At 46.9% G+C, this 17,207-nt stretch overlaps 2 protein-coding genes and 1 pseudogene across 2 annotated transcripts; all 3 read left to right on the forward strand.

Moving 5' to 3' along the window:
* Window positions 1-303: 303 nt before the first annotated feature.
* Window positions 304-3,439, forward strand: LOC124674966 (N-acylphosphatidylethanolamine synthase-like). Its single transcript, XM_047211020.1, has 4 exons — window positions 304-971; window positions 1,781-1,866; window positions 1,985-2,122; window positions 2,762-3,439. Exons 1-4 carry the CDS (start codon window positions 725-727, stop codon window positions 3,047-3,049), a joined length of 759 nt encoding a protein of 252 aa, XP_047066976.1. The 5' UTR covers window positions 304-724; the 3' UTR covers window positions 3,050-3,439.
* On the forward strand, window positions 3,068-4,406 carry LOC124670924 (annotated as a pseudogene).
* A 1,351-nt stretch (window positions 4,407-5,757) lies between these two features.
* LOC124670925 (4-coumarate--CoA ligase-like 1) lies at window positions 5,758-9,782 on the forward strand. The gene is made up of 6 exons (XM_047207382.1): window positions 5,758-6,798; window positions 7,915-8,107; window positions 8,471-8,613; window positions 9,196-9,263; window positions 9,400-9,502; window positions 9,651-9,782. Exons 1-6 carry the CDS (start codon window positions 5,758-5,760, stop codon window positions 9,780-9,782), a joined length of 1,680 nt encoding a protein of 559 aa, XP_047063338.1.
* Window positions 9,783-17,207: the final 7,425 nt, after the last annotated feature.

Genomic DNA, 17,207 nt, shown 5'->3' on the forward strand with positions numbered 1-17,207 from the left:
TCCCGCGCGCCGCGGTGATCGGCGCCATCGGCACCGTCGCCAAGGCGTACATGACGCTGCTCAACACCACCACCGTCCACAACGCCGACGCCCTCCACCGCGTCGTCGACTCGCGGCCCCCCGGCACGCCGCTCCTCACCGTCAGCAACCACATGTCCACGTATGTCTCCGCCCTCTCCCCCACTCGCCTCGCCACCCCGTGTATTACGCTTACTGCTTAGGATGACTTCGAGCTAGATTTAGGCAGGGAGATCGGCGGTGCTGTTTGTGCAAGTGCTTCTGATCTGTCCTTGTGGCAGCACCCCGTTGCCAATCTGTGCAAATTGCTTGGGTCGGTAACCTGCAAACAGAGTCCTTCTTCGATGTCATTTACTTTTAGGATTGATGCTATGCATTCAGACATTCAGTCGTGTCTGTTCATTGGAGTTTATTGGTCAACATCATGCAGTGGATTTCTACGAACCATTATTAGAACTCAGGTACTCTGCAGTTATAATTCAGAGTTTTGGACAAACCTCATCGGTCAGCAGGCGTCCACATATAGAGATTTAATTGAAGTGTTGAAATTTTAGTTACATTTTGCGAAGGTGCGTATTGCTCTCTTTTTTAGATGCCACATGACTTATCGAAATTGCAATATGCTAGAAGTTGTTTATGCAATTAACTAAACGATCTAACTTATCTTGATGTGTTGTCTTAGCATTTGGTGTGTTGTACCCGTGCCATGGATAGGTGCCAGCTGTTACAGATTAGTGCGGCATATATTGTTTTCTGCATACGGTTCTTGTGTGTCCGGAGTTTTGGTAACCTCGAGGCTATCCTGTACTTGTACTTTTTGTACAGGATAGATGACCCGTTTATGTGGGGATTCAAGGGTTTCCCTATTACAGATGCGAAGCTTGCAAGATGGGTGTTGACAGCTGAGGATATCTGCTTCAGAAATGCGTTCATGTCTTACATGTTTAGAGTCGGTGAGGCTCCTTGTGCTTCTTTGTTATTTATATTGCGTATTTGCGCTGATTTCTATGGACGATGGTACTCAGTATGGTACATTGTCGCATATCATCATGTTGGCCTAGTTATCTTCCCGAAACATCACTTTCACTTGTTCTAACTCATACTGTGGAGCGTGTGCTCCGGCGTAGATTGTAGTCAATTTCAAGATAGCAAATGTTGCTATAGTGGTGCCATTTTATTGCATCCTTTAGTTAAACATCTGCTAACCCCATTTAATAAATAGGCCTTTTCGCTCTCACTTATATGCTTTCATTTAAAATGCAAATACCGTCATAGTTTGGAGTTGCTACTATGCTAACTCACGTCATGTGTACCGAGCCGCTAACAACTGTCATAGATATTTTTATTTACCTAAGAGGTCCTGATTTATGACACTCACTATCAAGACTAGCTCTAGAAAGTTAAACTAAAAAACATCAAACTTTTCCAAGCACTATGTATGTTGTTGATTACTGTATATTTGTTCTGTATTTCACATTTTCCATATAGTATGCATTTACCATGAAATTGCATGTTTCTTTTTCAGTACTACATATCAAATGAATGATATGATGCTTGCCTTGCTTTGTGCTACTATAACATAAACGATGATAAGCTAACATCTATGTCATCTGACCTCTAGTTCAATTGGTACTTTAGATGTTGAGTGCTTGTGTTTTTCCTTTATTCTTGCATTTTCAGGTTCTGTTGCAAGGCAGTGTCAACATAGATGTGTATCACATAATTTGATGATTTTGCTACTGAAAACTAATTGTATGCACAGGAAAATGTGTGCCGATCACAAGAGGGGCTGGAATTTATCAAGAGCATATGAATGAAGCCCTTGAAGTACTTAGCACTGGCAGCTGGGTATGCACATATTCTTCATTTCATTATCAATTATTCTGTCATTAGCAGATGGTGTGCTTATGTTTACAAATAATGTCCTTTATTTGATTGTAAATTTCCTCATGACTCATTCAAACAGTTGCATTCATTCCCTGAAGGAAAAGTAGCCCAAGATCACCAGCCAATCAGACGACTAAAGTGGGGAACTGCCAGTCTTATTGTCCGAGCACCTGTAACCCCAATAGTTTTGCCTATTATTCACACTGGTTTTGAAAAGGTATAATGGAATTTTTTCTATCTCTGAAATACCATCGTTTTTTTAGATTTGCACCACATTGACAAAGAACATTTGAAATCAAATGTTGCAGACAGTACTGTTAATGAAAGATGATATATTGCTACAGTGGTGTGTGCCGATTTTTTTTTCTTATTTAATGAGTTGCCTGACTCCTAGCACAAGTTCATTAGCATTCTCTTTGGTAAAATGAAATTCTTCTTCGGTGTTATTTCTCTTAGGTTTGCACTGCATTGATGAGGACATTTGAAGCTAAATGTTATACGTAGTCCTCTTAATAAAATAATGTATGATTTTTTGCTACAGTGGTGTATGTCGATCTTTCTTTTCTTATTCAGTGAATTGCATGACTCCCAGCACTAGTTCATCCACATTCTCTTTGATAAAATGAAAATCTTCTTCGTTGTTATTTCTCTTAGATTTGCACTGGATTGATGAGGAACATTTGAAGTTAAATGTTATAAATACTACTCTTAATGAAAATATGAAATGTGATTTATTGCAAAAGTATTGTGTGTCGGTTTTTTACTTGTTCATGAACTACATGACTCCCAGTTTATTCCCTTTGATAAAACTAAGATTTGTTTTGTGCTACTTTAACATCTCACTGCTGGACTGTAGGTCATGCCAGAGAAATCATTCTTTGGGCGCCGTCCACCATTGCCCCTCTGCGGCAAGGAGATACAAATTATTGTGGGAGAACCAGTAGAATTTGATCTGCCGAGCTTAAAGCAGGAAGCAGCAACGATACCCCAAGACACATCGTTTGAAAGGAAGGGCTGGCCGACCATCACGCCCGAGGGGCTAGACGAGGCAGCGCAGAGATGGCTTTACCAGAAGATGTCGGACAAGATTCGGTCTGTGATGGAGGGGTTGAGGAAAACGCTTCTGAACCAGAAGCAACATTGATCATTTTGTTCTTCCACAATGGGCCAGGGACCGAGGGCCTCCATTTTTTCTCCAGTACCTTGTTGTGTTGGTTCGGAATCAGATATAGCTCCACTAGCTAGTTTAAGATGATGCGAACACAATAGGTGCAATCAGGATGAGTAATGGTTGGACATTGCACCTTCCTAAATGTACGATAGAAGCAGTTAGGACAATTAGAGTTCAGACAACCTGACTGTCATTAATGGCCACTATATTTGCACCCAAATCATATTTATTTGAACCACCAACACTGATATTCTTGTCTTTTTGTTATGATGAGTTTTACATAACAATAGGTTGTACATGCCAGCCTATGTTGCCAATATGTTCAAAGATATTAATATTACGGACGTGAATTTTTGGCTCTCAGGTGACCTGTTTTGATCATATTCTTTATTTCAGTATCAGTCATTCTGTCATTAACAGATGGTGTGCTTATGTTTGCAAATACTGGCCTTTATTTGATTGTAAATTTCGTCATGACATATTCAAACAGTTGCATTCATTCCCTCAAGCCCAAGATCTTCAGCCAATCAGACGACTGAAGTGGGCAACTGCCAGTCTTATTGCACGAGCACCTGTAACCCCAGTACTTTGCCTATTATTCGCACTGGTTTTGAAAAGGTATATGGAAATCTGTGTATCTCTGAGATACCATCATTTTTTTTTACAGATTTGCACTGCATTGACAAGGAACATTTGAAATGAAACGTTGCTCTGAGTGAAAGATGATATATTGCTACAGTGATGTGTGTGTGTGGATCTTTCTTTTCTTATTCAGCGACTTCCAGCACTATTTCATCTGCATTCTCTTTGGTGAAATGAAAAATCTTCTTCGGTGTTATTTCTCTTAGATTTGCACTGCATTGATGAGGAACATTTGAAGTTAGATGTAATACATAGTACTCTTGATGAAATATGGTTTATTGCTACAATGGTGTATTTTGGTTTTATGCTTGTTCATGAACTACATGAGCCCCAGCTCTAGTTCATCTGTATTCCGTTTGATAAACTGAGATTTCTTATCTCCCTGCTGGACTGTAGGTCATGCCAGAGAAATCATTCTTTGGGCGCCGTCCACCATTGCATCTCTGCGGCAAGGAGATACAAATTATTGTAGGAGAACCAGTAGAATTTGATCTGCCGAGCCCGAGCATAAAGCAGGAAGCAGCAGCGATACCCTAAGACACCGTTTGAAAGGAAGGGCTGGCCGACCATCAAGCCCGAGGGGCTAGACGAGGCAGCGCAGAGATGGCTTTACCAGAAGATGTCGGACAGGATCCGGTTTGTGATGGAGGGGTTGAGGAAAACGTTTCTGAACCAGAAGCAACATTGATCATTTTGTTTTTCCGCAAAGGGCCGAGGACTGATGGTCCTCCATTTTTTCTCCAATACCTTGTTGAGTTGGTTTGGAATCAGATATAGCTCCACTAGCTAGTATAAGATGATGCAGACACAATAGGGCAATCAGGATGAGTAATGATTGAACATCGCACCTGCCTAAATGTACGATAGAAGCAGTTTAGAGAATTAAAGTTCAGACAACCTGACTCTGATTGATGGTCACTACATTTGCTCCCAAATCATATTTATCTGAACCACCAATACTCATACTACATAAAGATCATTTAACAATAAGTTGTACGTGCCAGCCTAGGTTGCCAATACGTTATACTAACAATTAATCCTTCTTCAGTATAGCTGTATATGTACGTACTAGTGCTAAATTTCAAAAGATCTTAATATTACCATCTACTAGTATTTAACTCACCTGCAACAACATAGTAGAGTATGATTTTGTTTCAGCATTCATGTGTAGAGTGGAATGGGAACCAACAGGCTCACGTTACAAAGGAATTGACGAACAATTAAAAATCCCACGATATCTTCAATTCACCTAGCTTCACGTAGAAAAAAAATAATGTGTGGAGTGGAAACCAACAGGCTTGCATTACATAGGAATTGATGAACAATTAAAAATCCCACCATAGAAAAAAAAATTATGTGTAGAGTGGAAACCAACAGGCTCACATTACATAGGAATTGACTAACAACTAAAAATCCCACAATATCTTCCATTCACCTAGCTTCACGTATAAAATAAAATAAATCAACTCAAGCGAATTTATGTAAAGAGGGAGCTTCACGCAGCGAGCTGCCCTTTTTTTTAACTCGAGCGAATTTATGTGTCACTTGTGCGCTAACTCCGTCGACAGTTTCAGTAGATATGACGGGTGAGAGGTCCGCAGCTGCAATGTCGGCGGTGAACGAAAGGGTTGGGGAGATGTAAAATGGGCTAACGTTAGCATTTTCTTACAATCGGTATGTCAGATTTTTGCTTCATTGAAGTAGAGAGAGCGAAGGGAAAGAAAGGTGACTTCCCTAAAAAAACAGAAATGATCCTTCCCCCGCTAAGAGAAAACGAGTTTCTCTATAATTACACATCACTTGTGTGTGCGAAACAGACCTAGATAGACGGGGATGCGTCAGCCCACCCCAACCGCTAGGCTATGCCTTCAAACGGTAGTTCAAACTGACCTCGTACGAATGAGCGCATCCATGAATTCTAAAATCATACGATCACAATCCAGTGAGGATGGATATATTCATATAACGATTCTGATTTTAACAACGCAAGCAGCTGAGCTGACAAACAGAAACCAACCAGACCAGGAAGCAGAGCGGCGATGGCGACGACCACAACAACGGCTGTGCCGTCCGCCGGCTACGGCGCGGACGGCATCTACCGCTCGCCGCGCCCGGTGGCGCCGATCCCCTCGGACCCAAACCTCACCATAACGGACCTCCTCTTCCGCCGCGCCGACGCCTGCCCCAACGCGCTCGCCCTGGTCGACGCCGCCACGGGCCGGTCCCTCACCTTCGCGGCCCTCCGCTCGGCGGTCCGCACAACCGCCGTCGCGCTCGCCACCCGCGCGGGGGTGCGACCCGGCGATGCCGTGCTCCTCGTCGCACCCAACTGCGTCCTCTACCCGGTCTGCGTCTTCGCCGCCGCCGCGCTGGGCGCCGTCGCCACCACCGCCAACCCGCTCTACACCGCGCGGGAGATCGCCAAGCAGGCCACCGACGCCCGGGTCAAGCTCCTCATCACCGTGTCCGACCTCCTCCCTACCGTCGCCAGCCTCAACCTCCCCGTCATCCTCCTCGACTCCGACGACCTCCCTACGTCCCCACCCGTCCCCGCCACCTCGAACGTCACCCGCTACTCCGACCTCGTCTCCGGCATCGACGAGACCGCATACCGCCGTCCGCCGACAAAGCAGAGCGACACGGCCGCGCTGCTCTACTCTTCTGGAACCACGGGGGAGAGCAAGGGGGTCATCCTCACGCACCGCAACTTCATCGCGGCCTCCACCATGGTCACCTCCGACCAGGACCAGCGCGGGGAGGCCGCCAACGTATTTCTCTGCTTCCTGCCCATATTCCACATCTTCGGCCTCTCCGACATACTCTTCGCCCAGCTGCAGCGCGGCAACACCGTCGTCGTCATGTCCGGTTTCGCCATGGACACCGCCATGCGGGCCGTCGAGAGATACCGCGTCACCGACCTCTTCTGCGTGCCGCCGGTGATGATCGCGCTCGCCAAGCAGGGGATGGGCGGGAGATACGATCTCAGCTCGCTCAGGTTCATCTTGTCTGCTGCTGCGCCGCTCGGCAAGGACGTCATGGAGGTCGTGGCCAAAAACTTCCCCAACGCCGACATTGTACAGGTGAATTATCATTCAGCTCTTGTATATTAGCGGCACATTACAACATCGGAGTATACCACAATACTATCAAAACAGCTAAGCTGTCCTCATGTTCAGCTTCATTTGGCCGTTGGAAACATGAACGTAACATTCAGATGTGAGAGATCCCTATATTTTAAATATGAAAGTCAACTGCGTAATTATTAAACAAAAAATGTCGATCTAAAAAAAAGTGGAACTCAACTACTATGTGTTTGGTAAAATGGTAACTTATATGTTACTAATGGTACCTTCGCAACCAGCATCCTACAGTTACATCATAACTTTTTAACTTATTTTCAATCCAAGCATTAGTTAGAAGTACAAATATATGTTATCCAATAGTAATAAAATGTGCCGTCCACATGAAAGACAAAGTTTTAGAACTGCAGAGTATACCACTATCAAAAAACAGCTAAGCTGTCCTATCCAGCTTCATTTGGCTGTTGAAAACTGGAAAGTGACTTCCGCATAGTTGACTTCCGCATTTTGCGGAAGAATCACATAGTTGACTTTAAAATTTAATATTCACACTCTAATGAAATTTAATATTAAAAAGTTTGAAATTTCTCTTTCCTTGCGGCCATTTGGCCGAACACCACGAGTGCGCAGCCGGCGAGAGCGGTGCGCAACAAAGTTGTGGGCACCATTGGCGGCATGGGTTCTGCTGTAGATGGAGGAGTTGCCCGCCTGCATGGCCGGAGCGGGTTGGGAGGATCATAGGAGGCTTGTGGGAGGTGTGCGAGGACGTCCATGGCGAGGTGGCATGGTCAGGCGACCACTGGAGGGACGAGGCAATTTCCAGTTGCGACGGTTTGGCTCTCCCACCCAGTTTTCTACACATATGGGTCATTGGATGGTCTTACCCATATATGGATATTTTGGTCAAATTTTGGGTTATTATCCAAAAAAGGGGTATGGAGCCACTTTTGGTTATGTTGTTGAAGCAGTTTTCTTTTGTCTCATTACCATTAAAAAGCAGTTCTTGGCTAAGATTTCCACCTTTTTGGTAAGCTATTGGAGATGCTCATATCATGTGGTACTATGCCTTTATTCTCTTGTTCACATGTTATATTGTGTGATGTGATCCTCTAACAGGGCTATGGTATGACCGAGACTTGTGGGATAATATCATTTGAATTCCCAACAATTGGGAAGACTCGTCGATTTGGGTCAACTGGAGCGCTTGCCACTGGTGTTGAAGGAAAAGTTGTCGATGTAGAGACACTAAAACATCTGCCACCGAATCAACTAGGAGAAATTTGTGTACGAGGGCCACATATAATGCAAGGTGAAGATCTAGTTCTTGTACCATGTCTTCTCAGACCAAACAGCCATGCATCATTTGCTTGATCAACAATGACATAATACTAACCTTAGTGTAAATGATGTTACAATGAAACTTTAGTAATTGGTAGTCTTTTTTAGTTAAATAACGAGGTAAAAAATGAAATGTTTTTCTTTCACATGTTTATTGACAATGTACCTGCTGATTTTATTTAACATGAAACTCTAGTGATCATGAAGAAACTGTTATTTACATTTCTATACTGTTTTGCACAGACAAGAAATTTTCCAATATATTTAGTCCTAAAGGGAGTATTGGGGCATCACTTCTTTACAATCATTCGAGTATTGAGTCAATTTTCTCTAGGGTATTTCAACAATGTGCAAGCTACTGAATTCACAATCAAGCAAGGGTGGTTGCATACTGGTGATCTTGGATACTTTGACGAAGAAGGCCAGCTTTATGTTGTTGATAGACTTAAAGAGTTGATTAAGTACAAAGGTTTCCAGGTACCCTACAGAAATACTCGTACTTTTTCTCTAGTGGTAGATAGAATCTTGAGATAAAACACAACAACCATAACTAGAAGAATACATTGCAGTTGCGCTTTGGCCTTCATCACCTAGACAAGCTAATGTTTGTTTTTAATAGACAGTTTTAGTACTAATTGATGAAGTGTGTGGGGAACGTCTGTTGATCAGTTTCAACATAGTTAGGGTCCATTTAATATTTAATGTGTGCCTGTTGCGGCGCTGATAACGCAAGTGTTCATTGGTCCATGCCCCATATACACAGCAATATTTACGATACTGCTTTTCTCTGTTCAATATGTAGTCAAACGGCCCAAACATCACTGATGCGGTTTTCCATGAGTCCATGACTTCAAGTCTTTAAAGTTTCACCAAAAAAACTTTTTAACAAAAGTCATATTTTTCGTAACTTGAGCATGATGGTCTTTTATGTTGTCTGAATAGTAACCTTTTTGTGTTTCCCTAAAAAAAACTTTTTTGTGCTAGTACCCAACCTAATTCGAACGATAGGAACTCATCCTTTTGCACTATTGTTTTCTTGATCATTTTTTTAACTTGTAGATTGCACCTGCTGAGCTTGAAGGATTACTTTTGTCTCATCCAGAGATTCTAGATGCTGTCGTTATCCCGTACGTTGCACTTCTTAAATTTTATTTAATTGTTTCTAGCAGATTTTGAGTACTACAAAATTTTACATCCCCATCGGTTTCGGCTCGTTTATCAGCTGTTTCTTATCTCTTGACTTGGAGCTGTGCTTGTTTCAAGGTTTCCTGATACTGAAGCAGGCGAAGTTCCTATCGCCTATGTTGTGCGATCACCTTCCAGTTCATTGATTGAAGTTGATGTCAAGAAATTTATTGAAAGTCAGGTGAGGCTGACTACAGACTCTGCTAAACTTTGGCCGTGGACTATCTGTAGTGGAACACGTACCATCACTAGCATAAAACATGCCTCAACTGCGTACTGCCCATGGTAATGCACTTGTACTTTTTTTTAAAACTTACATCACATCTCAGGTCGCATACTACAAAAGGTTGAAGAGGGTTACCTTCGTGGAGAGCGTACCAAAGTCAGCTGCAGGCAAGATTTTGAGAAGAGAGCTCATCGCTCAAGTCAGATCGGAACCAGCCAGATGGTCCAAACTATAGCAATTCTTGCTGCTAAATTTAAAATTTCACAGCTGCGCAACGTTAGGAGGTTCACAAATTCCTGAACCGCACTTTTCACTTTTGTACACCGTGTGTGATGCAACACGAATGTGAATCTCAACATTGTACAGAAGTTTGCTAGCTTGTGACATTGTTCGGCAAATGTGCCATTGTGTGCTATATATTGTATACTATCTTATCTATACAAGGAATGCAAAGAATGAATATGAACGGGTTATGGCTATATGTATTCTACATCTATACAAAGAATGCATAGTACTATGTGCTAGTTCTCAGTCGAATTGCAGTGCTCAACGTAGACACGGGCGGTCAGGCGTCCCGTTGCTAGATTTAGGGCTCGCTTGTTCTCGAACCAAGCCCTTGTCGCCACTACTACTGCCTCCCCTCTCCCCCTCGTGCCGCCGCGAGCTCCTGCTTAGTTATACCGCCGCCGCCGCGCGCATTGCGGGGGATCTGCTCTGCCCCATTTCTCGCTCTGCCACACCACCGTCGTCCTACACGCGCGCCATCTCTCCCTCCCCGCCTCTGCTCGCCATTACCCGTGCCTCTGGATCTGGCTGCTTCGTGGATGGGAGTTGCGGCCTGACAGGCGGCGCACGTCCCGGCCCTCAAAGCTCTGGAGGCCGACAAGCGGAGAGGCCAGATGGCGGACGGCGGCGCGGGCCCCGCCGCGCAGCTCGGCGGCGGCGGCAGCAACGGCGGGACCACCCCGTCCGCCGCTGCCACGCCGCTGCTCGGCTCCAGCATCAACGGCGACGGCTACAACTTCGCGCCGCCGTGAGTGCCAGCCTGCCTCCTCCGCCGGGCGCCCGCCCGCCGTCTCGTATAGCCACGTCGCTATTTTCCCCCGCCTGCTGGAAAGTACCATTAAATAAGACCGGAGGGAGTATTTGTTTAGTGGTTACGTCTGTTGGCTCCCTAATCCTGGCCTACCTCGCTGCTTGTTAAACGGGGCGATTTACACAAAAATAACCCAAAAGTGGAAGAAAAGCACAGACTGACCCTCCGGCGAAACTATTTCACCAATCTAACCCTTTTGTGTGGCGCCCCTCTCAAGGGCGCCACACATGCCCATGTGGCGCCCCTGGCGCTGGCGCCACACACCCATCCTACGTGGCCCGTCGACGCTGAGCTGGTGACCCCGATCCGACGTGGCAGCACGAGTGGCGCCGCTCCGGCCGGCGCCACACTTTGAAAGTGTGGCGCCCCGGGAAGGGCGCCACACATTGACTTAAGTTTGGGCGCCGCGCGCGCCCAGCCCGACCCTTCTTCTTTCTTTCTCTTCTTCTCTTCCTCCTCCCCAACCCGGTTCTCTCTCTCCTCCCTCTCCCCCACCAAATCCACCACCAAATCGTCGGATCTGTCCGTGGAGATCGTTCCCCATCCATTTGTCAAGGTAATCTCCTTCAAATCTTCTCCATTCATCCACTAATTTCATAGATCGGGCTAGATTTGGACATGAACCCTAGACATGTTTTCTTTCTTTTGTGCACTCTATATTGTATTGTTTGTGTTGGAGATGGTAGCCTCATGTATGCATGTGTTTGAACCATAGATGTGTAGAAATCTACATATGAAATTTCACATGTATGTGTATGAACTCTATGTATGTATGTGTATGTATGTGTATGAACCCACATGTATGCCTAGTATTTGTGATGGAGTTACTCATATTTGTTAGTTGAATGGATCGTAATATGGTTCAAAAACGTAAACATGTAGGATGGCCGGTGCCGGTGGACGGGGAAGGGGCGGCCGCCGCGGTCCTGGGCGCCCCCCGGGCCGGGGAAGGGGCCGCCGCGGTGGAGCAGCAAGGGCCCCACGATCACCGTCACCTGCATCCTCCTCGTCTTCGCATGACGAACGCTGCTTCGAGTTCCTCCTCCGCATCGACGACGACCCACTCGGCATCAAGCGGCTACCGGACAAGTTCGCCGAGTTCGTCGACGGCGTCGAGCCGGCGCACTTGCAGCTACGGGAGGCTAGCCGCAACTTCGCCGCTGGCCCGTGGAGGTCCTGTTCGACGGGCGAGGGCAAGATGTACCTGCACACGGGGTGGGACAAGTTCGCCCGTGACCTCCACCTCGAGCCCGGGTGCCGGCTCACCTTCCTGTACGAGGGGACGGCGAGATGATCGTCAAGGTGTTCGACGACACCGCCCGCCGTGTGCACTACCCCCACACCGGCGAATCCGGCTCCGACACCGATAGTTAGAACGTCGAGTGTTGTCAACTCTATCTTCGTTGCTTCGTGTTGTTTGAATTCTATCTTAAATTGTATGAAACTATGTGCTACGATGTTAGGTATGATGATGTTATGTCGATGATGTGTGTACGAAATGGCTGTTGATATGATGTGTGTATGATCTAGCTTTTGACATGATGGCAGTTTTGTTGGAATATGGTAGGATTTTCCATGGTTTTAACACATGTCAATGAGTGGCGCCCTTCCCACTGGCGCCACATTGCACAGTGTGGCGCCCGTGGCATCGGCGCCACGGATGCATGTCTAATTGCACAAAACATACTTGTAAGACAAATCATGCGGGACTTAGCCGTTTTGGCGACCCTCTTTGTGTGGCGCCGTGGCACGGCGCGCACGAGCATGTGTGGCGCCGATGCCACGGGCGCCACACAAAGAGGGTCGCCAAAACGGCTAAGTCCCGACGATTTGTCTTACAGTATGTTTTGGATCCAATAGCTCATATAAGTTGGCATGTGTGACGCCGACGCCACGGGCGCCACACAAGCACATGTGGCGCCAGGGAGAAGGGCGCCACACAAAGAGGGTCGCCAAAACGGCTAAGAACTTATCGTCCGGGGCCCCTGGATGTTTTCGACCCAATAGTTCATATAAGTTGGCACGTGTGGCGCCGATGCCACGGGCGCCACACTAGCATTTGTGGCGCCAGTGGGAAGGGCGCCACACATTGACTTGTGTTAAAACCATGAAAAAACCTACCATATTCCAACAGTTTTGACAACAAGAACATTGCACTGAATATGTACCACACATTGACACAAGCATAATGGTTCAAATGACAAATAAGGTTCGACGACATCAAGGTTTCAATTACAATAAGGTTCAACGACACGAAGGTTCGAGAACATCAAGGTTCGGACAACATAAAGGTTCGACAACAAGAACATAGCCAAAGGGACATCACTTGCGTCGCAAAGGCTCCCTCCCCTTGCCTTCTTCTTCTTAGCTTCTTCAGCCAATTCTTCCTTCTCCCTTAAGTCACGAGCCAAGCTGAACGACCGAATCGAAGAAGTGGTGGCGCTCCTCCGTCTTTGCAGCTTCCGCTTGAGCTCTCTCCTCCTTGATGCGTTCAGCCTCCCTAGCCACCTCCTCTAGGTGCATCCTATTGGCCCTCTCCCTCGCAATTTGCTCAAGTTGGCAGCTCCTCGGGAATTTTATCCGTGCCTCGCGGTCCCGTTCGGCCTTCAGCTTGGCATTCCTCCTCTTGTGGAACAATATGTATTCCTCATACTTGTTTTTGCATACGGGCACTCTCCGCCATCTTCTTGTCTTCCTCCTCCTTCTTCTTCCTCTCTAGTGCTTCCTTCTCCTTCTTCCGCACCGTCCTTACCGCCTCCTCCCAAACGGACTCCTCCTTCTCATTGCCCTCCCATGCTCCCTTCCCCTTGGTGGGTTGACTTGCCATACCTGTAAACCAAATTGAAAAACCAAAGTTAGTCATGGAATATGAAAATAGAAAGTACAATGCAAGTAGTAACTTCGAGACACATACGGATAAGGCCCCGCTAGGTATCGTAGCATACTAGCACTGCGACGGCCACCTCTACTAAGCCCTACGTGAATCCTTTGTTGCCTTGGAGCTTGTCGCCATTGTGGTTGATGCCTTGAGGCTTGTTGCCTTGGACCTTGTTGCGTAGGAGCTTGTTGCCGTTCGGCTTGTGTGCTTGGAGGAGGTTGACGCGTTTGGCTTGGAGGAGGTTGACGCGTTTGGGTTGGAGGAGGTTGACGCGTTTGGCTTGGAGGAGGTTGACGCGTTTGGGTTGGAGGAGGTTGACGCGTTTGGCTTGGAGGAGGTTGACGCGTTTGGCTTGGAGGAGGTTGACGCGTTTGGCTTGGAGGAGTTTGACGCGGTTGGCTTGGAGCTTGTTGGCTTGGAGCTTGTTGGCTTGGAGCTTGTTGGCTTGGAGCTTGTTGGCTTGGGGTTTGTTGGCTTGGAGGTTGATTTGAAGCTTGTTGGCTACTTGATGCTTGACTTGTGCTAGCATCATTGCCCTTTGATTTTTTGCCGGATGTGCACTTCCTTTTATTGTGGCCCTTACTATTGCAGGATCCACAATTAGTTGGCTCGCGAGCTTCTTGGAATAACCTTGTTTCCGGAATGACCCCATCTATCCATATCTCCGTGATACCTCTTTGTCTTTCTTCTTCCACGTTTCACAACCTTCCATTCCGGATCTGGCCAAACTTGCACTCCATGATACTCCGGCCATTGTGATTGATCCAAGTAAGGACAAAACCTTGGAGCCCATGTCCTCTTTGTGGCTTCGATTGAGAACTCGGACTCCCGAACGGTGAGCGGGTTATTGTAGTCGACACGTCTAGTGCGTGCCGCTGTTAGCAAGTGGGAGCAAGCCAAATGAAGCAAAGAGGGCCTCCTACATGTGCATTCACATGTCTTTAGGGACACACGGAAAGCCCGGCCTCCGTGTTGGACACCACCTTGTGTGGTGCCCCCGGCTCATTCACTTGGTAAACCCAGTCAACATTATCATAACATGTAGCCGTTTGGGAGTCGGCCTTCCTCGCCTGAAAATCCATGAACTCTTGAACCTTCTTTGGGAACTCGGCATTCAAAGCAATTTCCTTCTCCGTTTCATCGGTGTAGTTACGGAAATAGACATTCAACTTCTCGAATGTGTATTGAATGATTGCCGTCACGGGCAATGCACGGACACCCTTCAAAACATTGTTGAAGCACTCGGCCATGTTGCTTGTCATTTGGCCATATCTCCTCCCATCCTCATCATAAGCTCTTGCCCACTTTGAGTTAAATACGAGGTGTCTATGAAGAAACTCTTGACCACCCGCGTTGAGGTCTTTGTGCTTCAGCAAGCCGTTGTATAGGTTTGCGAAGCGGCGCTCCGAATAAGCGAGGCAACAATCTTGAAGAAGGTCAGACAACTCTTTGCTCTTGCATGCCCGGTAGAAGTTCGCACAAAAATGCCTCATGCACCATCGGTGATGCAAGGGAGCATGCCCGGGAATTGTAACCTCCACCGCATTGAGAATTCCTTGATGACGATCGGAGATGACACACACTTCCTTTGAGGGTGGTATGACCCTCGTCCTCAATATATGGAAAAACCATTGCCGAGTTATCATTGTTCTCAATCTCTACCAATGCAAAAGCCAATGGTACTAAACGGTTGCTTGCATCACTTGCTATTGCCACCAATAGTGTGCCCTTGTATTGACCGGTCAAGAAGGTACCATCCACGGCTATGACGGGCCTACAATGTTCGAATGCCCTCGTGCATTGCTGGAATGACCAAAATGCACGGTGAAATACCCTCACTCTTTTACCATCATGCAATGTCATTTTGGTTGCGGAAGGCTCGACCACATGCACCATGCCCGGGTTAGTTGCGGCCATCGCTAACAACAACCTAGGGATACGGTTGTATGCTTCCTCCCAATCACCATACAACATCTTGAATGCGGCTTGTTTGGCCTTCCATGCCTTCCCGTACTTGACGTCGTAGGCAAACCGGGATTTGACCGTATCTTGCACGGACCTAATGCTCATGATAGGAAGTGATGATATCTCCGCCGAGAGCTTGTATGCAATGAACTCGGATGTGAGTTGACGGTGGTCCGGCTGTGCATCCTTGCCATCAAGCTTCGGTCCCCGGCACATGTGAGTGGCTACACAACTTGTTATGTGCCAAGAGGGCCCTTTTTGAAAGGTCGTGCACGGACAACCCATGGGCACCTTTTATCCACACATTTTAGCGTGTACCGCTTCTTCAAGTCCGAGTGAACAACGATGTAAGGGCGATGATGCTTAATGGAGAACTCCTTCAACCATATCTTCAATTCCAAGAAGGTATCAAACGTGAGCCCTTTAGAGATCATAGACGTCGTAGCTTCCACATCTCTCTTGGATAGTGGCCTAGCTCCAAGAAGTAAACTTTTACCACCATCAACCACGGCTCCATCCGCAAGACTAACATCACGGAACAATGGTACCCGGATATCCCGTCCGGTTACCTTCTTGAAGATCTCGGCTCTTTCGGCTTCCTTAGCGGTGAAGCCATCCTCGTCAACCTCCTCTTCGGGTCCATCATCATCCGAGTCCGACGCATAGCATCGGGAATAAGGAATGGAGTGGTCCATCTCCTCTTGCGTCCAATATTTATCCAAATCACCCACATTGTTGCCATTCATCTCGAAACAATCATCACCATCTTCGTGCTCATCATACTCATTATCCAACGGAGGTTGTTGGGCAATGGGAGATTGGACAATGGGAGATTGGGTGGCCTCTTCTTGGCTCATGGGTGGAGGAGTCCTCTCTCGAACGGGGAGGAGGGCCGGTTAAGGTCAAGCTCGATACGAGCCTCAACCGTCTTGGTTGCAAACAACTCCAAAGCCTTATCTTGTGACCCGGCCACCGTCTCCTTGTAAATGGACCAACGTTGCTCGGAGTTGATACGCATTATCTTCCAACGGGTGTGCATTCCAAACCCCACATTATGCCTTCCCTCTAGCTCAATACCATCATTTGGCTCATTCCAATTCAACTCAACCCTAACTTGTGCTACCACCTCCGCAAAGCTAGGGCTAACGTCAAACACCAAGTCAACCTCTTCCGGGTCCGGCTCTATGTTTCCCTTCAAGTAAGCATCCTTGTCCACATGATGAACATGAACAATTCTTTCCATCCCCCTAGCATAATGGGAACAACACATACACACATGTGTTCATTAGATACCATAATCAACATAATCTACCCATACAAACTAGCACACTACCATTTCTTCTACTTCAACAACCCTAACATCCAACCAAATCCATCTCCACCCTCAAATCAACCAAATCCACATCTAGGGTTTCACATATAGATTGGAGCAAATACACAAAATCAATGGATGAAAAGAGGGGAAACGGAGGAGATTACCTCAAGCAACGAGTTGGGAACGATCTCCACGGACAGACCTGACGATTTGGTGGTTGATTTGGTGGGGTGGAGAGAGGGGGAGAGAGAAAACCGGGCGCCTTTGGAGGAGAGAAGAGGAACAGAGGAAGAAAGAAAGAAGAGGGTCGGGCTGGGCGCGCGCGGCGCCCAAACTTAAGTCAATGTGTGGCGCCCTTCCCAGGGGCGCCACACTTTCAAAGTGTGGCCCCGGCCGGAGCGGCGCC

This window comes from Lolium rigidum, chromosome 7 (genome assembly GCF_022539505.1).
Source record: "Lolium rigidum isolate FL_2022 chromosome 7, APGP_CSIRO_Lrig_0.1, whole genome shotgun sequence".
Lineage (NCBI taxonomy): Eukaryota > Viridiplantae > Streptophyta > Magnoliopsida > Poales > Poaceae > Lolium > Lolium rigidum.

What these genes read in the sequence shown, in the direction of transcription:
- LOC124674966 (XM_047211020.1), top strand. Translation starts at nt 725, where the DNA reads ATGGATAGGTGCCAGCTGTTACAGATTAGTGCGGCATATATTGTTTTC. An exon ending in TACTTAGCACTGGCAGCTGG is followed by an intron (nt 1,867 to 1,984) that starts GTATGCACATAT and finishes TCATTCAAACAG; the next exon opens with TTGCATTCATTCCCTGAAGG. An exon ending in TTCACACTGGTTTTGAAAAG is followed by an intron (nt 2,123 to 2,761) that starts GTATAATGGAAT and finishes GCTGGACTGTAG; the next exon opens with GTCATGCCAGAGAAATCATT.
- LOC124670925 (XM_047207382.1), top strand. Translation starts at nt 5,758, where the DNA reads ATGGCGACGACCACAACAACGGCTGTGCCGTCCGCCGGCTACGGCGCG. An exon ending in CCAACGCCGACATTGTACAG is followed by an intron (nt 6,799 to 7,914) that starts GTGAATTATCAT and finishes ATCCTCTAACAG; the next exon opens with GGCTATGGTATGACCGAGAC. An exon ending in TTAAGTACAAAGGTTTCCAG is followed by an intron (nt 8,614 to 9,195) that starts GTACCCTACAGA and finishes TTTAACTTGTAG; the next exon opens with ATTGCACCTGCTGAGCTTGA.